A 24714-nucleotide genomic window follows, 5' to 3' on the forward strand; every position below is an offset into this window, starting at 1 on the left:
TAGCTCCAATACCATCATTAAGTTTGCTGACGATACGACGGTGGTAGGTCTGATCACTGACAATGATGAAAGAGCCTACAGAGAGGAGGTGCACACTCTGACACGCTGGTGTCAGGAGCACAACCTCTCCCTCAACGTCAGTAAAACCAAGGAGCTTGTAGTGGACTTCAGGAGAAAAGACAGTGTACACAGCCCCATCACCATTAATGGAGCACCGGTAGAGAGAGTCAGCAGTTTCAAGTTCCTCGGTGTCCACATTACTGAGGAACTCACATGGTCCGTCCACACTGAGGCCGTTGTGAAGAAGGCTCACCAGCGCCTCTTCTTCCTGAGACGGCTGAGGAGGTTTGGAATGAACCAACACATCCTCACACGGTTCCACACCAGCACTGTAGAGAGCATCCTGACTGGCTGCATCACCGCCTGGTACGGCAATAGCACCGCCCACAACTGCAAAGCCCTGCAAAGGGTGGTGCGAACTGCCAGAAACATCATTGGAGGTGAGCTTCCCTCCAGGACATATACACAAGGCGGTGTGTGAAAAAAGCTCGGAGGATCATCAGAGACTCCAGCCACCCGAGTCATGGTCTGTTCTCACTGCTACCATTAGGCAGGCGGTTTCGCAGCATTAGGACCCGCACCAGCCGACTACACGACAGCTTCTTCCCCCAAGCAGTCAGACTGTTGAACACTTGATCTATCAGGATCAATAATTAGCACTGCACTTTATTAATCTATAATATCACACTGGACTGTCAACATATTCTCCTCAATTCAACTAATTATATATATTTCATATACTCCCACTTATTGTATATTGTGTATTCTATATTGTGTGTATTGTTTACTGTGCATTGTATATAATTACTGTGTTGTGTAAGTATGTGTACATTTGATTTGTAAATTGTTTTGTGTAAGTATGTTGTTTATTGTAATTGGTATATGTCTCGTCACTGTCATGACTGCTATGTTGCTCGGAACTGCACACAAGAATTTCACCTACTGTTGCACTTGTGTACATGGTAGTGTGACAATAAAGTGATTTGATTTTGATCTGATCAAGAACCTGAAGTGATAAAAATAATCATCAGTTCATAGTTGGTGATGACAATAAATATAACTTCGAAATCAAGGAGGTATCGAACAATCAGAGGTGGCAAAAATAGACAAAAAAATAGAATTTTTTTTTTTTGCTTTTTAGGTCAGATCTTGTCTTGTGAATGACCCCATCAAGACGGTTGTGCCAGTCTTGCATTCCATTAAGGTACTGCTTACAATAATTTTGCATACTGATGAGACTAACAAGCTAGTATCAAGCTTGTGTACAGTTTTCCCAGCATTTGGCTGATGCAAATTTTGTGCCATGCAGGTAAAAGTATCTTGGGAAGTACTTGGTTTGGATTTGATTGGACCACTGCCAAAAACAGCACGCAACAACAAGTATGTCCTTACCATGACAGACCTGTACACCAAGTGGGTGATTGCAGAACCAATGCAATCTAAGACAGCAGCTGAGGTGTCCGCAATAATAAACACAAAGTTGTACTTGTTCGGCATGGTTAGGAAAATCATTACAGACCAAGGGAAGGAGTTTGTCAACAAGGTGAAGTTTTGTAAAGGTTTAATTATGTTTTTTCCCCCTACTCTAGTCTCTACATATATGTTCTTGTCACTCTTGTCACACTTCTTTTTACTCCAGTCTTGCAAATTTAACTGATAATCCCTCTACAGCTCAACAACAGTTTTTACAGTACGCTGAAAATCAAACTTGCTGTCTCCAGTGCTTACCATCCCCAGACCAACGGACCGGTAACTCTTTGGATATCTGTTCTGTAAGATCTATTGTTGTCTTGTGGTTATTCGTCAAATTTATAAATGCATTGATATGTACAGGATGAAAGAACCAATCAGAATATCAAGCGTACTCTCGGGAAGTATGTGAATGACAACCATAATGACTGGGATCTCCACCTTCCTGCTGTGGTGTATGGAATCAACACTGCAAAGCAGGTTGTGTCTTAACATGCTTACTTATTATATTTATAATATCTACGGTTAGTTGTCAATGGTAAAACTGAATTGATGACATAATTTACAGTTTTTTTACAATCGCTATGACAATTTTTTCAATACTTTTAACAATTTTCCTAAACTCTTAACGCACCAACACACCTAAAACACACAATTGGCAAAACATTTAATTTCATGCTCAAAATCACACATTGTAAACTAAACTCCAACACTAATGTTCAAAATACAATTGTAGTTTATCACACGGACAGTGAGACTGTCGTGTGACAACAGGGAAAACGTGACATGGAACGGGATCGGTGACGGGTGAAACGGAAAACACGGACCAGACAACACGGAAACATGACATAAACGTGATGGGTGAAACAGAGAACATAGGGCAGACAAGACAGGAACGTGACATAGCCCCCCCTCAAAAGGGCTGGATTCCAGACGGTCCTAAAAAAGAAATAGAAAAAAATGAGCAAAGGTTCAAGGAGAGGGGGGCTAGACAAGGGGGAAAACAGACAAACCAAAGGGGCCACAGGGGACACAAAGACAGACCAAGGAAGCACAAGGGACACAGAGACAAACCAAGGAGGCACAAGGAACAATTAGGCAGTCCATGGGGGAAAAAGGGGCAGTTAGGCAGTCCACGGGGGCACAAGGGGCAATTAGGCAGTCCACAGGGGCACAAGGGGCAATTAGGCAGTCCTCGGGGGCACAAAGAGCAGACAGGCAGACCAGGGAGGCCGAGAGGGCAAGCAAGCAGTCTCTGGGGATGTGTGAAGGGAACCGGGTCAGGTGGCCTGGGGGGTGTCCACAGGGTAGGCTTGGGAGGCCAGGGAGGTATCGACCGAGCAGGGACAAGTTTAGGTGGTCTGGGAGATGGCCACAATAGGGGGACAGGTTTGGATGGCCCGGGAGCTGGCCCCAAGGCAAGGGCCGGTTCTGGGGGCCTGGGAGGTGGCCACAGGACAGAGGCCGGATTAGATGGCCCGGGAGCTGGCCACTTGGCAAGGGCCGGTTCAGGGGACCTGGGAGGAGGCCATCGGACAGGGACAGGTCCCGGAGGCGGAGCTGAGAGGGGCTCTGGAGAGGAAGATGGAGCCAAGGGAGGCGGAACCAAGGAAAGCTCTGGGGCCTCAGGAGGCGGAGCCGAGGGAGGTTCAGAAGATGGAGCCGAGGAAGGTTCAGGAGGTGGAGCCGAGGAAGGCTCAGGAGGCGGAGCCGAGGAAGGTGGCGCCATGGGAGGTTTCCGAGGCGAAGACCTGGTAGGCCCTGGAGTCTCTGGGGGCAGAGCCGTAGGAGGCTCAGGAGGTGGAGCCATAGGAGGCTCGGGAGGCGGAACCGTAGGAGGCTCGGGAGGCGGAGCCCTAGAAGGTTCGGGAGGTGGAGCCATAGGAGGCTCAGGAGGCGGAGCCGAAGGCAGCTCGGGGAGAAGAGCCGTAGGATGCTCTGGAGGCGGAGCCCTAGAAGGCTCTGGGGTCTCTGGGAGCAGAGCCGTAGGAGGCTCGGGAGGCAGAGCAGTATGAGGCTCAGGAGGCGGAGCCGAAGGCGGCTCAGGAGGCGGAGCCGTAGGAGGCTCAGGAGGCGGAGCCCTGGGAGGCTCGGGAGGAGGAGCCCTGGAAGACTCGAGAGACTGGAGAGGCGGAGCCCTAGGAGGCTCGGGAGGAGAAGCCCTGGGAGGCTTGAGAGACTTGAGAGGTGGAGCCCTAGGAGGCTCGAGAGGCGCTGGCTCTTGGATGGTCCTGGCTACTGGCGCTGGCCCTTGGATGGTCATGGCTGCTAGCGCTGGCTCTTGGACGGTCCTGGCTACTGGCGCTGGCCCCTGGACGGTCATGGCTACTGGCGTTGGCCCTGGGATGGTCATGGCTGTTGGCGCTGGCTCTTGGACGGTCATGGTTGCTGGCGCTGGCTCTGGGATGGTCATGGCTGTTGGCGCTGGCTCTTGGACGGTCATGGTTGCTGGCGCTGGCTCTTGGACGGTCATGGCTGCTGGCGCTGGCTCTTGGACGGTCGAGGCTACAGGCGCTGGCTCAGGGACGGTCGAGGCTACAGGCGCTGGCTCAGGGACGGTCGAGGCTACAGGCGCTGGCTCGGACGGTCGAGGCTGGCAACGCCGGCTCTGGGACGGTCGAGGCTGGCAACGTGTGGAAGGCTTGGGCACTGGCTCACTGACCGTGGCAGGCGTGGGCGCTGGCTCGCTGACCGTGGCAGGCATGGGCGGTGGCTCACTGACCGTGGCAGGCGTGGGCGCTGGCTCGCTGACCGTGGCAGGCATGGGCGCTGGCTTGCTGACCGTGGCAGGCATGGGCGTTCGCTCGCTGACCGTGGCAGGCGTAGGTGCAGATGGAATTACAGAAACTGCATTATTTTATATGTGTCAGGTCTTATACAACAGACAGTATATTGTATTGATCATAGATTGTGTGAAAACGAAGACAGAGACAGAATTGCTGCAATAAAGACTTTATTTGCAAAAGGACATTACTGCAAGATAACAAAAATATGCAATATAGCTGCCATTTATTATGTGAAAATACAAAATATACGAACAGAAAAAGCACCAGAAGAATAAAAAAAAAGAATAAAAAAAAGAGTAATCTTCTAATCTGCCCGGTCTTCTGCATTTGGCCACATGTTCTCATCCACATCCCACCTGATATATTCTCTGGCAAGGAATTGTGGGAAGAAACTTTTGGCATGCCTTATCCACCCCTGGCAGTGTTCAGCTGTGATGTCTTGGCATGCAGCATCCATTGCATCCAGGAGGGACATTTGGTCAACCTTCCATCTCCATGATGAGAAAAACTCCTCAATGGGGTTGAGGAAAGGGGAGTAAGGAGCAAGGAAAAGTGACATTATCCTAGGATGGACGTCAAACCATGCTGTGACTGCACGGGAATGGTGGAATGCCACATTGTCCCATGTGATCACGTATATTGGCAAGTGGTCTCTCACCTGTCCCCTTTCTACCTCTGGCACAAGTCTTTCATGCAGGTCTTCTAAAAACAGGAGAAGCCGGTTGGTGTTGTAGGGGCCAATCTCACATTTATGCAGGAGTGCACCATCGTTGGAGATTGCGGCGCACATGGTGATGTTGGCTCCTCTCTGGCCCGGCACAGTAACTGTGGCCCTTTTGTCCCACTCCTCTCCCTTGTCCTGGTATACATCTTCCTCTACCTAGTGTAGACATTTTTCTTTCTATCTTTTGTTGCTCTATATTGTTCCCTTTCCACAAAAGATCAGCCCAAAAAGTCCTCTTTTACATTATACCATATGGTCATTGTGAGGCTTTCCACTAAGGAAGACACGGGAAACAGCGTCGGCTTCAAGGTAAGAATCTTTAATTAACACACTTTCTATTTCATACACAATTGTACAGCACACTATCTTGTAGTTGCTAGTCTGGGTGTAGGCACTCTCCCCCGGGGCTCTCTTACTGCTGCTTTTTATGCCGCTTTCCTCATGCTACTGCAATTAGAGACAGGTGTTAGACATAATTTTGCTCAGGTGTGAGCGCCCTTACCGCTTTTCTCTCCCGGACGGGCGCTTGACCACGCCCCCGCTGCCACAGTCATGCGATTGAAAGAACCTCAACACCTGAGTGTGTTTCCTAGATGGGAATCAGCTGTGATTTATATATTTGCATAATTCAATCAGCTGTTTCTCAGTAACAATAGAATAAAATACAGGGGATATATTTGTGTTTCAATTCACAATATAAACAGCTGTTTACCTTGACTTTAGCCTGTAAGGTTAGGTTTAGAACATGGTGTTATCTGTTCTGACATACAGTATTAAAGCATTGGTAAATTTGGCAGTAAAAATCCATTGTTTTGGTTTTGTTTGAGCTTGTGTGTAAAAGAAGTTCAAGCATTTTACATTTGTGTTAATTGTATGCATTTTGTGTTAAAGCAACAAGAAATGTGTTAATAGTATAGCTTACACAGACGGATGTAGTGCTAACTGTGTTAAGAGTTTTGGAAATTTGTTAAAAGTATTGAAAAATCTGTCATAGCAATCGTAAAAAACTGTAATATGTAATGTCAAGGATGGAGTTTTGTATTTTCTTTGCTATGATTCGGATTGTCTGAGCTCTTGTTATGTCACTGTTACACTGTATATTTAAAGATGTGGATATTGTAATGTTTCTGGGACTGTGTATGTCTATGTGTGCCCAGAGTGTCACTATCACTTTAGCATTCTCTGCCTCAGTAGATAGCATCACCATGAAAAGATTAGATGACAGAGGTGACTCAGTGTGATCTACATAAACTGGGGTGGGTGACTACCACCCTCTCCTGTCAGAGATGGGATACTTAAAAACCTATGCTTGGCCTCTCTAGTTAGGGAAGCAATTGAATTTTCATGTGAAGCCATGCTCCCTCTCTCTTTGTTACATAGTAATGATTAAATCTTGTTCCTTATTGTTCTACCTTGGCCTGACTGAGATTCCATTGATCTCTTGGTTTCAAAAATAAATCCCATCAAGAGACAAAACCAGACAATTCTGTTTTTGTTTTCAATGAGTTTTCATTTTTGGGTAGGGCCTACTGTTTTTTTTTTTTTTTTTTAGGTTCTTCGTAACATAGAGAGAGCTCAGAGCATGCAACAATAGTCATTCCAAAATCGCAAGCGCAAGTATGTCCGAGTATGTTCTGTTCAGGCTGGTGATGATGTTCTGCTCTCACAGGACCCCAAGAAACGACGGACAGGAGACACATTTACTAGTCAGCACCAAGGACCATATACTGTGGCTAGCATCACTTCCAAAGGGGTAGCCACTATTGTGAGAGATTCAACTTGCCAGAGTGTCAGTGTGTCAAGACTGAGGACATACTACAGATTGAAAAGTAAGAATGTTTAATAAACTCTGTATAAAACAGTTTAAAATAAAATGCTATATTCAGAAAATTGGATATTTGCGTGTAATTCCTGTTGTTACTAATTGTCACGTATTTGTGTATCATCAGATGGACCAACTGAGAGGATGTTTCTCCAGGATCACTGTTACTCATTGAAATGGCAGATAGAGCATCCATATGCTTGTTCAGGTGCAAAGTGGGAGAAGGACTTGGGCACTATTCAAGATGAACTGGTAAGCATTCTGTCTATTTAGTGACATTTTGCATATTTAAATGATAACATTACTTAATCAGGTCAAACTTTATTTATTTTTAGTTAAAGTATGTGTTGGACAAAATCGGGCATCAGGAGAACTGATCGTAAAGCAAGGCAAATTCTGCCTCACACGAGAAGACTTCTGGAGCCTGGGTTTAAGCCAGTGCATGGAATCTAATGTGCATATATTTATTGTCTTAGTTTACTGCACAAAAAAATTAATTTCCGGATAATGCATCATTTTACATATGGCAGCTTTCGGAGGGATGTAATCGTTCTGTAATTAATTTCAGATCGGAAATGCTTGCCTCAAGATTGTGGAAGGAGTTGCGCGAAGACATGTACTTCATACTATTATATCTTCTTTTAAAAGTATTTATTTTGATGCATGCATGTTTAATAACTTAGAATGTTCATTCCATAAGGGAAAAACATTTCACATTGTGGACCTCTATGTTGTTGCCACCTGGAAAGACAAAAATGTGGACCCAGTGCATTGTTTGCCTGTAAGTTTTTTTGTTTTGTTTTTTGCTATCATATACTCCTCAACCGAGAAAGAACTCTATTGGGAACAGGCACAGAAGTATATGTTTTTTGTGTATGCATATTATTTTGTCCCATTACTATTAGGAAAATGTGAGGTCCAAGGATGTCATACTATTTCCAGCTTGGAGCAGGCAGCCGGATGAAGCTTAAGTTTCTTTTTAAAATCTTTCTAGCTGTAATATTTTAAAATTTAACAGTTAGGGTTAAGGAGTTCTATTTTCGTTGGTAGCTAAGATGGAGATACTTTTTCTTGATTCTCTTCGCCCTGATGGTTTTGGAAATGAGACTTACAGAACCATATTTAGGTTGAGACTAAAGATATTTAATTTACTGGCCTTGTTCATGGCATGTTGTTTGGTTACAATTTCCAAAAGGAGCCTCATTCTCAGGCTTCTAGTTCGTATAATAGCCTCATTCTCAGGCCTCAAGTTCATATAAGAGCCTCGTTCTCAGGCTACAGAACTGATCATTTAATTACACTATTTATTTTGTGTTTTCTTTGGAATGCCAGACACATTGCAACCTTCATTGACCCAGGATCCTGGACTGAAAAACAGGAGGTATGTTTTAAATGATGGAATTGTGTAAAGCTAAGTATGTATGTATTTATGTATGTATACATGTTTAAACAAGCTATCAGTTTTTTAAACTAACTGTGGATGCACGTTTCCAGTTTTTTCCTCAACAGTGTTCAGGGAATTCCTGTGGTGTCTACATGCTGATGGTAAGAATGTTTAATTTGTCAAAGCTGTTAGATAATAAAATCAAAGTCTTACAGTGTTATTTGTATTTCACAGTATGGTCTCAGCACCTATACATCATGTCCATTAACATTTACACAGGTAAGCTGGATTTTCACACAAGTATGCCATCAAACTACTGGTATATGTCCATTTTTTATTTGTATTTTTGTTTGTGTGTTTTTAGGAGGAGGTGGCATTGATTCGCCAGTGGTGGTGCATTCAGCTGATGGAGAGGTTTTGCCTAGAAGGGTATGACAGACTCTACAGATACAATTTCAGTATCTTGGCTGTATTAAGTCACTGTTGGCAAAGTTATACTAGAAAGGTTTTTACAAATAGAGTACATATACATTTACATATTTTCCAAAGGTATGGACAGAGATTTGCATACTGGACTAAAGAAGCATCCCAACTCCTTCAGGGAACCATTGAGCCTGTCTTTAGGGTGTCAAAATCCACCACTACAAAACTGTTGCCCAGGTGCAACAGCCAACCATTGTAAAAGAACTTCATACAGCTTGGCACTGGGTTCACAATCACAGAGACTTATTCCATGGGGATGTGAGTGAGCCTGCTTTTCTGCAAATGAACAGTGATGAACAACAAAATGCCCTCAGGAAGGTCCTGGGGGGTGAATTCTCCAATACAAAGGATGACTTTTTGTTTATATTTCAGTATCAAGAGGACATGGAAACATTTTTGTCATACTGTGTTGATGAACAAGGCCTGAAGGACAATGCCATGTTCCAGTGAGTGAGTGAGTGAGTGAGTGGAAAGAATGAAGGATGAAGCAATTAATTAAGTTACTTAAATTCAGACATTTGTTAAAGTATGCTGAAATAAGTAGAACATATCTTTAGAAAATAATATATTAAATGTAAAGAAACACACACACACACTTATATACACATCTGTATTTCACAAATGGGTTATAATAAATGTAAACTATTTAGTTTAACAGCAGCCCTATGTACTCTTCATGGTTTTAACTCTTAATCTCAATACATGTGAATTACTTCCAATTAAAAACAGTACGATACAATTTGTGGTATTTCAGTTAAAAACTGTTACACATTTGGGTATACAAATAACCAAATATAACTCTATATGCACTGCTAATTTGAACACAGTTGTTACACAAATAATGAAACGGCTTAATTGCGGGCTGCAGAGAGACCTTTAATGAAAGGCAGAGATTTGCTTGTTAAATCAGAGGGTCTGTCTCGCCTAATTAATGCCACTCAGGCGTTGTACATTGATAAGCCCACGTGTAAAGTAATCAATGGGATATTCATTACATTTTTATGGAAAAACAAATCTCATTATTTGAAAAAGTCAGTGATACGAAATTCTCACAAAAAGGGTGACTTAAACTTCATTGATTTCAGCTCACTAAGTAACACAATTAAAATAAACTTGCTTAATCGATTCCTTAAAAATCCCACCACTATTTGCAATATTGCCTTCTCACAACTTGGTGGTGCAAAATTAGTTTTTTATGTAATTATGGTATTCAAAAACTCCCTGTCAAGCTATCTAACTTTCACTTTTCAAGTTTTTTTGGCATGGACTTTTGGCACTAAACTTTTCTCCTCATCGGTGTTACATATGGAACAATAGGAATATTCTATTTAAGAATAAATCTTTGTTCTATAATTACTGGTTCAGTAATGGAATATTTCATGTTAGACAGCTCTTTAATAATGAAGGTTTGCTTTTTAGGTATACTGAATTTCTTTCAGAATATAATAGTTATGGATGCTATTCCATCTGGCTTACACATGATTTTCAAAAATAATACTCTGTCTTTAGGTTCATTACCCTCTCCTGAACCTGTAAGCACACCTATTGGTGAGATATGTTTCACTGAAAAAAGGAAAGAATCATAAAATAAGAGCTCTATGCCTTGAGAACAATGTCTCTGCCCCTCCTATAATCTCATATTGGAATGGACTCTTTGATCATTTAAATTGGAAAAATATATGGTCTATGCAAAAAAGCTTTTTCCTCACAAAGTAAAAGAAATATCTTTTTAATTCATTCATAATATTTACCTTGTCAAAAATTTCTTAAAGAAACATTTTAGATCTGATTTTGACACTAATTGCTCTTTTTGTCAGAATGACACTGAAACATCTCTTCATTTGGTTTGGTCATGCAGTCATTCTTTGCAACTTTGGGAAGATGTTAGTTTGTTTATCTAAAAAGAATCCTAAAACTGTTATTTTTGGATTTGTTGAAGCAGATCCAAATGCCTGCTTTATAATAAATGTAATTATTTTCCTATGTAGATTTTATATTCATAAATGTAATTTTTTTAATTGTAAACCTACTTTTTGGTATTCTTACAAGAGACAGAACTTTACTTAACAAAAAAGCACTCAGAACATGTACAATCTGCACTGCCTACAAAAATTTTAATTTAATTAATGTGTAATTTTCTTTTAATTTAAGTAATTCACACTTTCTTTCTTTCTTGTTTATTATTTTAGTAACTTTTTAGTTTTGTTTCTGTTTTGAGTTATGGTGTTGGTAAAGTAGCTTAACTATTCTTATATTGCTGTTATTCTTTATATTTATTGTTGTGTATTAACTTTGTTGTACCACACTGTGAACTGAATGTTCACATTAAGCAATAAAATAAAATACAAAATAATAATATATATATATATATATAGTTTTTTCCATATATTTTATTTTATCAATTTAATTTGTGCCACATATTAACCTTGAAATATATTTTACAAAAAAAAGGTATTTATATCAAGAGAATCACTAGTTAAGCTATCTCCGGTATTTGATCGGGTAGAGTCAAATAACTACTGTCTACAATTGTACTTTTTTTTTTTAATTTTTTATTTGGTATCAAAATCACACAATAATTAAATAGAGAATTATAATAACAATAATTGCAACAAAAACAGTATATAAAAAACAACATCAATATTATTACAAAATATTACAAGTAAATAAAATAAATTAACAACAAAATAAAAGAATTAAGAACTATATACATAGGGATATTACAATCAAAAACATATCTCTAATTACAAAATAAATACAAAAATGCTTAAAAAGGATAATATTTCAAGGCTTTACAACAATCTATAGTCTTTTTAGCTTTAGAGTTCCTTACATCCTCCAATGCTTTAAGATACAGCTCAAACTTAAATTGTACAAACCTAGGTGTACTTTTTGACCAACGACATTTATGAATGTGATATTTCCCTAAAATAATAAACAACTTAAGAACAAAACAAACCTTCTTTTCTAAAGGCCTATTGTAAAAAAAATAAAACATTTTTGTCCTCCAAAGTAATATCAGATCCAGAAATCTCCTTTAAAAAGACCTTAAAATCACACCAGAACAATCTAGAGCAAATGCATTCAAGAAAAAGATGATAAATACTCTCTTCATTCAAATTACAAAACACACATTTCAAATCAATATCTTTCTTAAATCTTTTCATAACCTGATTTAGTGGATAAATACAATGAATAATTTTAAATGATATCTCTCTAATCTTATTGATGACACAGTATCTCCTGGAAACCATAAAAGCCTCTTCCCACTCAATGTCCTGGAAGCGAGAATTCCAGAAACTTTTAGCTTGGGGTACCCTAAAAGACCGACAGATCTGTCTAATGAAGTTATTGTTGCATTTTTTATCAACAATACTTATACCATCCAATTTTAAGTTAAAATGAATGGTTACATTCAAATCAACAACACCAGCAACACGCAACAATTGAAGGAGTCCAGAAGGTATGGCATCAAAAACAATTGCGTAATCCTTTGCAGATATTGGAAGTTTGAATCTATCTAGAAATTCTCCATATGAAATTAAGTGACCATCATGGCGAAGCAACTGTGTCACCAATAAAATATCATTTCTAAACCAATAATCAAAGAAAAGTGTTTTATTCTTATATTTAATATCTTTATTATTCCAAATCAAACATTTGTGGGGAGAGAAATTGTGTTTGTACACCAGCAACCAAGATAACAGAGCTTGTCTATGAAAGTTAGATAGTTTAATGGGGATTTTATTAATATCGATATTGCAACTGAGGAGAAGCTTAATACCGCCAATTTTGTTAAAAACTAAATTTGGGATATAATACCACAGTTTGTTATTAGATTTGATACAATTCTGAATCCATTTAATTTTAAAAATAGTATTAGAAACTTCAAAGTCAATTGCATTTAAACCACCTTGATGAAATAAATTACCTAATACACCTCTATTTATGTAATGTGGCCTATTCTTCCAAATAAAATTATACATTTTCTTGCTTAATTAACTTTGGAGCATCTAAAACCATTGCTGTATAAGCTAATCTTGACAACCCTTCAGCTTTTGATAGCAATATTCTACCAGTCAAAGATAAATCTCTTATTAACCAAGCATTACATTTCTTTTGTACTTTATCAATTAATGGAAGATAATTTAAATAAATTCTTTCCATTTGATTTTTACATATTTTGATCCCCAAATAAGAAACTTGGTTTTTAACTGGTATGCCACACAATTCCATGACATCATTAGGCATGTCTTTCAAAGGGAACAATTCACATTTATTAATATTAATAATTAAACCTGAGACTGAAGAAAATATATCTAAACACCTAAGTGCTGCATCTACTTCTCTGTCACTTCTCAAAAATATGGTTGTGTCATCTGCAAGCTGTGAACATTTTATTTCTTTGTCAGATAAACAAATACCCTGAAATGGATATTTTTTTAATATGAAGACACAACACTTGCATAACTAATAGAAATAAGAAAGGAGCTGCAGGATCTCCTTGTTTTACGCCTCTAGAAATATTAAATCTGGGAGTTCTTCCAAAAGGTAATTTAATAGAAGTATTGCAATCGCTATACATTGAACGAATCGCTCTGATAAAATTATTACCAAAGCCAAAGAAACCAACAATTGCCGTAAATTGTTTCGACATACTTCAGACAGGAAGTAGACGCATTTTCGCACATGCGCAGTACCAATCGTGTTTCCGGTAGTGACAGGGTCAAAATGTGTCATGTGTTGTTCCTGGTAGGCTACTCAGCCTAACAGGCTTCATGTGTTTAGGTGGGGGCGGGCTAGGACATATGCTGCCTCGCAGGAACAAATATATAAGCGTTGCCAGTTTGTTCGTTTATAATTCATCCCCCGAGCATTGGACAATAGACCGGAGATACGAAGTACGAATATCCAACATCAGACTTTAAATGAAGCTCGTCATAATCCGGATTTAATAGTTTAAACTGCGCGATACGCGGAGATTGTCATCATCCTAAGCGTGACAGAGACGCGTTTGCCAACAGACAGGAATTACTGTTACATAACTGAGAGCTGCGGGATAAAAATTAGTAAATTATGTTTATTAAAGAAGAGAGTGAGGACGTGAGTTATCCAGAATCATGCAGTTCAAATGCCATGAAAAATGAAGATACTGAGGAACAAAGAGGTTGGTGTCCATTCTTCATTATTGTTTGTTCATGATAGTTAAGGTAAAACGGCGTTTGAAAAATACATCTAAATGCTAATAACATTGAACCAGATTTGATGGCATTAAAGGCATAGTTCACCCAAAAATGAAAATTCTCTCATTACTTGCTCGCCCTCATGCCATTCCAGATGTGTATGAGACTCATCTATGTCAGCTCTGTAGGTCCATACAATACAAGTGAATGGTGACAAGATCTTTCTAAAAGCACACATAGGCAGCATAAAAGTAATGCATATGACTCCAGTGGTTAAAGGGTTAGTTCACCAACAAATTAAAATTATCCCATAATTTACTCACCCTCAAGCCATCCTAGTTGTATATGACTTTCTTCTTTTAGCCAAACACAATCGGAGTTAAATAAAAAAATATCCTGGCTCTTTCAAGCTTTATAATTGGAATGAATCGTACCATAGATTTTGAAGCCCAATAAAGTGCATCCATCCATCAAAAAATCATCCATACGGCTCCAGGGGGTTAATAAAGGTGTTCTGAAGTGAAGCAATATATTTATAACTTTACAAACTATAATCACTGGCTTTCCGTAATGGCCGTCTGCGTGTTAACGAAAGAGTCGAGTTCCGGCATATGACGTAGGCATAGTGTAAGCTCCGGTGAGAAGTGACGAACGCGGAAGCGCAGAGGATGGAGGAAGCCAGTGAACCCACAGACCGCTGTTACCGGAAGCCAGTGATTAAAGTTATAAATAGGAATATTTGTCTTACAAATACGCTTAACTTCAGAAGGCCTTTGTTAACCCCTTGGAGCCGTATGGATTATTTTTTGATGGATGGATACGCTTTTTTGGGCTTCAAAATCTAAGGTACCATTCATTCCCATTATAAACCTCGGAAGAGCCAGGATATTTTTTTAATATAACTCTGATTGTGTTTGGCTGAAAGAAGAAAGCCATATACACCTAGGATGGCTTGAGGGTGAGTAAATTATGGGATAATTTTCATTTTTGGGTGAACTAACCCTTTAAATGTATATCTTCAGAGGGGATATGGTAGATGTGGGTGAGGCAGATCAATATTTAAGTTAATTTGGAATATCAATCTCCTGCTTTGACCAGCCCCAAACAGTAGGTGGTTGAATGTGAAAATGAAAGTGTAACTGTAGATTTACATTTAAAAATGGACTTAAATATTGATCTGTTTCTCACCCACACCTATGATATTTTTTCAGAAGATATATATATTTAAAGGGTTAGTTCACCCAAAAGTGAAAATTAGTGTGACCTAACTGAACTGTAACTGAAAGTTAGAGATTTTTGAGACCGATACCGATTTTAGAGTTGGAAAATTCACTGATTATTGATATGGTGGCCGATATATTTAATTTAAGCTGGAATGAAAACAGACCTTTTCTATGTGGATTGTTCACCAATGTTGCACTGATATGACTATGCAAAGAAGGCTGCTTTCTTTAACAAATGTTTTTCTATCAGAATAATATTTGTCATTATTATTATACATTTGTCAACAAATTCTAGAAATGAACACTGAGAAAATAAAGAATAAATAAAAATACAATAAATAGCTTAATAAACATCAGTACTGTATGTTCAGTATCAGCCAGTTGCTGACTATTTAAATAAAGAATAAAATAAATGGCTATATATCAGTACTTTTTTAAGTGTAAGTCAAATGCTGACTGTATTAATACTGCCAGTCAATTATTGACAGGTTGTAAAACAAGAAGCATTTACACCTGCCGAATCAAAAGATAAACAGCGGCAGCAGTGTTACACCGTATTCTGCTATACGAGTTAAGGGGAAACTTTCAATGGTGGAAAATCAGAATATATTATTTTTTTATAAATGCAATGACTGACTTTGTTTTGTTGAAGGGGGGTACCAAACTGTGAATCCTGAACAAAACAGTTTGGTGAATATATGTTTACACATTAGCTTTCAATCAGCTGCCAAGCAATGAAAGTAGCTACCAGGTTAGCTAGCTAGCTATAAGCTCATTGTCATGGTGAGTAAAAGATGGACATTGCTATTTACTTTTCAGCATTGCGTCTCACCAACTAGGTAACAATATAGTGTGATATCAGAACTCAACAGGCACAATCCACCACTGCACCATTGTCTGCTGAGCTGTAAAAAGATGCTCTGATGATTACCTTTCAATTTGCTACATTACTGAATGCACTGATAAATTATAGCTGGCTAACAGCAAACAGATGTGATATACATGAGTGACATGGTTGTCAGGGACAGGGTTATCATTATATTAGTTATATTGAAAGGGGACATGATGTGGTTATCGTTATTCAATTTCCAGTATGTATTTCACAAACTAGTTAGCAACTTACGGAGTAGACACCGCTTAATACCACACTGCTTAAATCAGCCCTGTTATGACACCAATTCTAAAGCATTGTTTTCTGCATTATATGTTCTGAAATATGTCTGATATATCGGTCTGGCACTAGTTTAGACCTTTGGGCAGCAACTATGTCTTCTGCAGTTGAAAAGACATGGAGGTAGCAGGGATTGAAACGTCTCTGGTTATTTAAGTGTAACCCTTGTTCCCTGATGAAAGCGGAGCGAGATGCTGCTCTGAAACAACTTTAGGTGCGACCAGCTGTGAATATGTGTTCAACACATCAATGAACATTGACCGGAATTTATAGCCTCTGCCAGTGTAATCATTGGATGCACCTGTAGCAGGGCTATAAATAGATGTGTCACAGGTGCATCATTTTACAGTCCTCCAACTTGGAGCGTTTGGGGGTCTCTTTTTCGCGTGGCCAGTCTAATCGAAGCCTGGCCACCGCACGAGTAATCACCTCGAGTAATTCCTCCGATGATTTACCATCATGCTCGGTGGTGGGTAACTCAAAGTCCGCAGACTCAAGAGATTCAAGGTCCCCCTCATGAACCGAAGAGGCGCCGGAGCGTGCTTCAGGATCACGGGAAGGACCAGCTGGGTCGGGAGAGGGGGAGAGAGAGGGAGAGAGAGAGAGAGAGGGAGAGGGAGAGAGAGGGAGAGGGAGAGGGGGAGAGGGGGAGGGGGGGGGAGAGAGCGGGGGGGAGAGAGAGAGAGAGAGAGTGCGGATGGATGGACCCGTCTCTCGCTCCTCAGCCAGATCCATACGAGAGCCCCGCAAATGAAGTGTGGGCGCCGACTCTCGGAAGTAAGCGAGACAAGTGTGAAGCATTTTGACCGAGAGCAGCATGCTCTTCCCCCAAACAAACAAAGCAAAACTTATGCGTATCCCTCTCAGCCATAGAGCGTAGACAAGGGAACACACATTGTTTGCTCTGACTTTCAGACATTTTTTTATTTTTTATTTTTTTTTTTTTTTTTGAGAAAGAGACAGAATAGAAAGGATTTATTAGGCAGTGCGCAGAAAACCTAACTCCTAACAAAGGAAAGTTCTGACAGGCTAATGAAACGCCATGATCTGAAGACAAAAGATCAGACGATGCACCTGTGACTCATCTATTTATAGCCCTGCCACAGGTGCATCCAATGATTACACCGGCAGAGGCTATAAATTCCAGTCAATGTTCATTGACGTATTGCACACATTCACAGCTGGTCGCACCTCAATTTGTTCTCAAAGCACTTTTTCAGTGCAGCATCAGAAGTGTAGCTTTTTGAAAGTGAATGTATGCTTTGGCAAGTGGAAATGGCAAATTATATTGAGAGCAGTTTTCTCTCCACCATTTCAGAGGGTCGCTACTGAGTGGGATAGAGGCCTCTCTTCTGTAGATTTAAATTTCCCTATTGATCCCTCTGTTGGACTTTTCTGGCTCAATAGAGAAAGAGTCCCCTAACAGATCCTCAAGCACTGTCTTCTTGGAAGCTGGTTCTGTCACTTCTGGTTCAGCTCCCAGAGATCCCTCTCCTCCATGTGTGGGGTGGTGAGCTACACCTGCTGCCTCTTCTCCCCCCTTCTCACTCTCCTCAGCTGTCTTTGAACAGCAGAAACACTGGAGTTAACTTTAATAAGCAGCTAATAGCAAATTACTCTCTTTGTGTCGGCCACGGTGGTGGAATCGCCTTGTCACACGCAAGTGTCTAAATGCTTGTGCACAGTTCAGTTGAATGATGAAGTTTACCCTCTTTAACTTAATGCTGTTGATCCAAATATATGAAGCAAGCTGTCTGCTAAAATAACGAGAAATAATCACAATATTAACAACAACAACTGAAATGAGAGTGCACGTATAGTACATTATCATAAAGTGTTACCAATCCCCAACATCAACCCCTGCTCTGACCACCCTGAAGGTCATCGTGAAATTCGCACCCTGGTAAAACGTACATGTGGCCAGATTTGTTCATAAACTCCTTGGATTTGATCCTTCTTCAAAAGTGAGGAATAAATTGGGATTTATGAAGGCAGAAACTGACATGACAAGCATGCATACAAACCGTTTTTGTGCTTTTGATTTACAGTTGAATTCATAAGTTTACATACAATTAGGTTGAAGTCATTAAAATCCATTTTTAACCACTCCACAGATTTCATATTAGCAAACTATAGTTTTGGCAAGTCATTTGGGACATCTACTTTGTGCATGACATGAGTACTTTTTCCAACAATTGTTTACAGACAGATTGTTTCACTTTTAATTGACTATATTAATAATAAGATGTTTAAGATCAGCAGAACAGTTAGATTACATCTCTATTACGCTGTGAAAACAGCGTCCATTATCCATGCTTTGTTTACATAAATTTAAACACTGCTGTTGTTAGGGTTGCCACCCGTCCCGTAAAATTCAGAATCATCTTGTATTTAAAGATGAAATGATGCATCCCTTATCAATTCAAAACGGGACACTTTTTGTCCCCTATTTAAGGTGGTCAGATGGCATCATGTAGGGCTGGGCGATAAAACAATATCAATATTTATTGCGATTAAAAAAAAAAAAACTCCATGATAGCGACGATAAGCTTTTGAGTAATTTTCGATATTTAGCCTGTGTTCTACATCTAGACATGCGTGTTGCTAAAAACATTAGCAGTTTGGCTTTCTTATCATATGTTTCCACTGGCGTGTAGTGCGCGAATGTGAGTGAGCGCTTTCAATTCCTTCCTATGGAAGCCGAGAGTTAAGCTTGTGAGGTGGATTGTAAAATTGACAGCAGCGCAGGGCAAGCGGTTCTCTAGCGTTGGGAGTGGCTTTTTTCGGATTTATTCTTCGTTAGTGGAAACACAGCCTCAGACTGTATGAAGTTGCTATTGCCCCGCTAAGCAGGTCACCGCGTTCCAGACCCCAGATTGATTGCATCTTGACTGCAAGACATCATGACGACGGTTACGCCCTCTCATCGTCTCTAATGAGCAGCGCAACAAAACAACAGAACCGGTTACATCATATCTGTTCTTTCTACGCTGTATTCTTGAATATTTTTCTCTAGCGCTGAAACACGCTTCACTGATGCCCTGTCCCGGGCCACACCTGCATCCTCTTTTTTTTTCCCACATGTGAGTAAAAATGAGGTGCGTGTTTCCAGAGCGCCTTTAGACCATAACGTTTTTTTCTTTCTAAATTTATCTTTATTAATCGGCATGTTCCAAGCCTTTAATAATAAACAAATAGATTTGTTCTAATTTTTGTATTCATTTTTGTATTATTTTTTTATTTATGAGAAAGAAGAGACAGAATAGAAAGGTCTTCTGTGCACTGCCTAACAAATCCTAACTCCCAACAGAGGAAAGAAAGTTCTAACAGGCTAATGAAACACACACACACACACACACACACAGCTTGATCTGAAGACAAAAGATCAGACGATGCGCCTGTGACGCATCTATTTATAGCCCTGCCACAGGTGCATCCAATGATTACACCGGCAGAGGCTATAAATTCCGGTCAATGTTCATTGATGTGTTGCACACATTCACAGCTGGTCTCACCTAAATTTGTTCCCAAAGCACTTTTTCAGTGCAGCATCAGAAGTGTAGCTTTTTGAAAGTGAATGTATGCTTTGGCAAGTGGAAATGGCAGATTATATTGAGAGCAGTTTTCTCTCCACCATTTCAGAGGGTCGCTACTGAGTGGGATAGAGGCCTCTCTTCTGTAGATTTAAATTTCCCTATTGATCCCTCTGTTGGACTTTTCTGGCTCAATAGAGAAAGAGTCCCCTAACAGATCCTCAAGCACTGTCTTCTTGGAAGCTGGTTCTGTCACTTCTGGTTCAGCTCCCAGAGATCCCTCTCCTCCATGTGTGGGGTGGTGAGCTCCACCTGCTGCCTCTTCTCCCCCCTTCTCACTCTCCTCAGCTGTCTTTGAACAGCAGAAACACTGGCGTTAACCTTAATAAGCAGCAAATAGCCCCCTTCAAAAGTGAGGAATAAATTGGGATTTATGAAGGCAGAAACTGACATGACAAGCATGCATACAAACCGTTTTTGTGCATATGATTTACAGTTGAATACATACGTTTACATACAATTAGCTTGAAGTCATTAAAACCCATTTTTACATCTCTATTACACTGTGAAAACAGCGTCCATTATCCATGCTTTGTTTACATAAATTTAAACCCTGCTGTTGTTAGGGTTCCACCCGTCCCGTAAAATTCAGGATCATCTTGTATTTAAAGATGAAATGATGCATCCCTTATCAATTCAAAACGGGACACTTTTTGTCCCCTATTTAAGGTGGTCAGATGGCGTCATGTAGGGATGGGCAATAAAACGATATCAACATTTATCGCGATGAAAAAAAAAAAAAAACTCCATGATGGCGACAATAAGCTTATGAGAAATTTTTATATTTAGCCTGTGTTCTACATCTAGACATGCGTGTTGCTAAAAACACTAGCAGTTTGGCTTTCTTATCATATGTTTCCACTGGCGCGTAGTGAGCGAACGTGAGCGAGCGCTTTCAATCCCTTCCTATGGAAGCCGAGAGTTAAGTTTGTGAGTTGGATTGTAAAATTGACAGCAGCACCGGGCAAGCGGTTCTCTAGCGTTGGGAGTGGCTTTGTGCAGATTTGTTCTGCGTCAGTGAAAACACAGCCTCAGACTGTATGAAGTTGCTATTTTTCCCGCTAAGCAGGTCACCGCGTTCCGGACCCCAGATTTTAATGTAATAAAAAAAATATATATATATGCTGTCATTATGATTCAAAATTAACGATCATCTTATAACATTCATATCCAACTGCACTCAATTGATCAATTCATAGAAGATCCCTCAGACACCACTGCATTGGCTGTGTCTGGGCCCCCAACGCAGTTTTGTAAAGACTATTTAGACTGTTTCAGATCTTGTTTTCTTTTTTTTTTTTTTTTTGGAAATGCAAAACAATTTGCAAATGTGATTTGAATATTATGATAAATACTGATATCGAATGATATGAAAAAGCCAGCTCTAGCATCATGGCAAAATCGTTTCAGATCATTAATTTAACCTTGATATTAGTTGAAAATTGTGTCTACATTGAGTAAGGGAGCTTCTGAAAAGTAGACACATTGTGCTAAAACGAGCTATTACTGTGAAGGGTGTGGTAAGGGACCGTCTATAAAGTCACCCCCAAATCCCCAACTTTAGATAGTGTCCCATACAACTTCAAAAGTGGCAAACCTATCTGTCAGCCCTGAAGATATTGTATCCATTGAGATCAAAAACACTGTTTTGAATGTTGCTGTTAAGCCATGTTTTTGTGATAATCCCAACGATACAGTCCAAAATCATTTTCTGCCTAATCCAGATTCATAGTTCGTCGATCTTTTTAGTCACTGACTGAACTTTTGGCATGGAAGATGCTAGGTGGAGCCGCTCTGTTCAGGTTAAGCTTTAGCCTAGCCCATATGCCACCACCATAATATTAATAATAAAAATAACAATGAATGAAAGAGAGTAATAGGCGTATGAACTTCAATTATATTTTGTCTCAACAAATTTGGATATTATAGGAACATTTATTTGTCCGTATGGATGTTTTATAAATATTTGGTAGGAAATTTTAGGACATTGTCTTATGTTCTCATTTAAGATAATTTTAAAAATGCCTTTATAAATGAGCCTGACAGACCCCTGTAGCTATCTGCTACAAATAAATAATTCAAAATAAATGTTGAAAATAAATCTTTTCATTTTAGGCCTGATGGAAGTGAAACAGGACAGTCAAGAACTGAATGAAGTGGAGGAGAAGAACCATCAGTTTCAGAGACTTAATGATTTTATAACTGGACAAAACTCACATAAAAGAACTCAAAGACCGAGAGAAAAAAAGTCTTTCACCTGCCCTCTGTGTGGAACCAGTTTTTCAGAGAGATGGCACGTTAAGAGTCACATGAGAGTCCACACCGGAGAGAAGCCTTTCACCTGCCCTCTTTGTATGAAGAGTTTCAGAGAAAATAGTAATCTTTGGAGTCACATAAGACTGCACACAGGAGAGAAACCTCACACCTGCCATCTGTGTTTGAGGAGTTTCGCACGTAAAGGAAATCTTAATATGCACATTCGAATCCACAAAGGTGAGAGGCCTTTCACCTGCCCTCAGTGTGGGATTGCTTTCACACGAAAAGAAAGTGTTACTAAACACATGAGAATTCACACTGGTGAGAAGCCTTATACATGCCCTCACTGTGAGAAGAGTTTCAGACAGGCATGCAATCTCAAAAATCATCTGTCCTTGCACTCTGGAGAAAAGTCATATAGATGTGATCCGTGCGGCAAAACATTTTCTTCAGCATCAAACTTAAGAACCCACTTGAAAATTCATGCAAATGAGAAAATTCATTCAAATGAGAAGCCATACTTGTGTTCACTTTGTGGAAAGAGTTTTTCACATCTGCACACTTTAAAAGAGCACCAGAACATACATACTGGTGTGAAAGATCATGCGTGCTCTGAGTGCGGAAAGGCCTTTTACAGAGCTTATGACTTGGAACGTCACAAAAGAATCCATACTAAAGAAAAACCTTACAAGTGTTTACATTGTGGAAAGAGTTTCAGTCAGTCAGGAGGCCTGACATCACATGAGAGAGTGCATACTGGAGAGAGGCCGTACCACTGCACTTCATGTGGGAAGAGTTTCAGCCAAGCAAGTACTCTTCGGACTCATAAAAAAAAACAGCATTGTCCAGAGTTTTCACAATGAGCAGCATTCATCTTTGTGTTATGTAAATGGTGACATTTTTGAAGAATTTCCCCCAAAAAGCAATTTCATTTAAAAAGGGTGATTTGCTACTATACATTACAGAACTCATTTAGCACTGCAGGTAAGGGACAGAGGGATGTTGGCCTTATCCAGTAATACTGCTAAAAAAAGTATGTATATATATATATATATAATACCAATGTATATTGTGCTGAATGTTCATGATATCTGTTGTGAATTGCATCTGTTATGGAATGTGTTACTCTAGGGACATTTCATTTGATCAATTTATTTGCTGTTCATTTATCTATTTAATGCTAAGAAGATGTAAGTCCAAGGCAGTCTGATTAGTTTGTGGGACCATGAAAATGGGACTCAACAATGTAAAAATTGTTGTAACCTAAAAACATCCATTGAATGATTGTAAATATGATGAGTGGTCTCTTTCTTATTAAAAGAAAGCACAGTGTGTATAACAGTTTATTTAGTGCAACATATTCAATGTAAACAAAGATCAATTGGAGCAAACAAACAAAAGTGAATAAAAGTTAAAAACTGATTTTGTGCGAACAAAGTGTGCAGTCAGTGAAAGTACAGCAATGTTGAAAAAAAAAGTGTGTGTGTGTGTGTGTGTGTGTGTGTGTGTGTGTGTGTGTGTGTGTGTGTGTGTGTGTGTGTGTGTGTGTGTGTGTGTGTGTGTGTGTGTGTGTGTGTGTGTGTGTGTGTGTGTGTGTGTGTGTGTGTGTGTATTTAAAGAGCACACTGTGACGAGTAGGAGGGCATGGCTGGGCCGTGAAGGTGCAAGGCCAGTGCTGAGTCAAATAATCGGCGAGAGAGAGATAAAGGGGAGCCAGAGACGCCAGTTTGGGAGAGAGACATATGTGGCCATGCTGTGTGTGTTTGTTTTTTTTTTTTATGTTGTTTTCAGTTAAGTTGTCATTATGTTGACTAGCCTGCCGGTTCCCGCCGCCTGCTCGCTGCCATCTACCCGAGGAGGAGTGGCTGTTGTCCGCCAGAGGGCGGAAGAGTGGCTAAGGACCAGGCGACGGCATGTCTAGTGAACGGTGAGCAAGTTTTTTTTTGTGTGTGTGTGTCCTGCTCATCCTTTCCCTCTCTCTTCCCAGGAGGCGGGGAGAGATGGGGAGTCCGGATGGCGCCCCGGCCTGAATCAGGCGGTGGAGGAGTGTGAGCAGGAGGGTGTGGCTGGGCCGTAAAGGTGCATGGCCGGCGCAGGGTCCACTAATTAGCAGGAGAGAGATATAGGGGAGCTGGAGATGGCAGTTTGGGATAGAGAGAGAGACATGCAGCCATGCTGTCTGTGTTTATGTTTGTTTATGTTGTTTTAAGTTCAGTTACATCATTAAAGTTATGTTGACTGTCCTGACCCTTCCCGCCGCCTCCTTACCCATCCTGAACCCATTACAAATACGTATTGGTGGTCACTTTCAGTTATTTGTCATCTGGCTGTCATGATTATGACATTTTCAAACAAATAATTGTGATAATGATGAATAATCACAGGCTTTCGTGAATAATTGTCATATATATATATATTATCATATTTCTTAAGGTGTATGAATCACAGATGCAGAAAAAAGCACACCTTAAGAAGTCGTTTTTACATATTAACTTGAAAAACAGTATATAAATCAAGCAAAACCTTCAAGATTTAGTTTCATTATTTTATCACTCCACA

At 40.1% G+C, this 24714-nt stretch overlaps 1 protein-coding gene across 1 annotated transcript; it reads left to right on the plus strand.

Annotated features, from left to right (window-relative positions):
- Positions 1-13456: 13456 nt before the first annotated feature.
- On the plus strand, positions 13457-24310 carry LOC127644911 (zinc finger protein 239-like). The gene is made up of 2 exons (XM_052128359.1): positions 13457-13896; positions 22015-24310. The coding sequence occupies exons 1-2, from the start codon at positions 13806-13808 to the stop codon at positions 23016-23018; spliced, it is 1095 nt and encodes a 364-aa protein (XP_051984319.1). The 5' UTR covers positions 13457-13805; the 3' UTR covers positions 23019-24310.
- Positions 24311-24714: the final 404 nt, after the last annotated feature.

The sequence above is a fragment of the Xyrauchen texanus genome, chromosome 6 (genome assembly GCF_025860055.1).
Source record: "Xyrauchen texanus isolate HMW12.3.18 chromosome 6, RBS_HiC_50CHRs, whole genome shotgun sequence".
In the NCBI taxonomy this organism is placed as follows: domain Eukaryota; kingdom Metazoa; phylum Chordata; class Actinopteri; order Cypriniformes; family Catostomidae; genus Xyrauchen; species Xyrauchen texanus.

Excerpts from the sequence above, each read along its gene's own strand:
- LOC127644911 (XM_052128359.1), top strand. The coding sequence starts at position 13,806 with ATGTTTATTAAAGAAGAGAGTGAGGACGTGAGTTATCCAGAATCATGC. Across the intron at positions 13,897-22,014 it reads AGATACTGAGGAACAAAGAG|GCCTGATGGAAGTGAAACAG; the intron begins GTTGGTGTCCAT and ends TTTTCATTTTAG.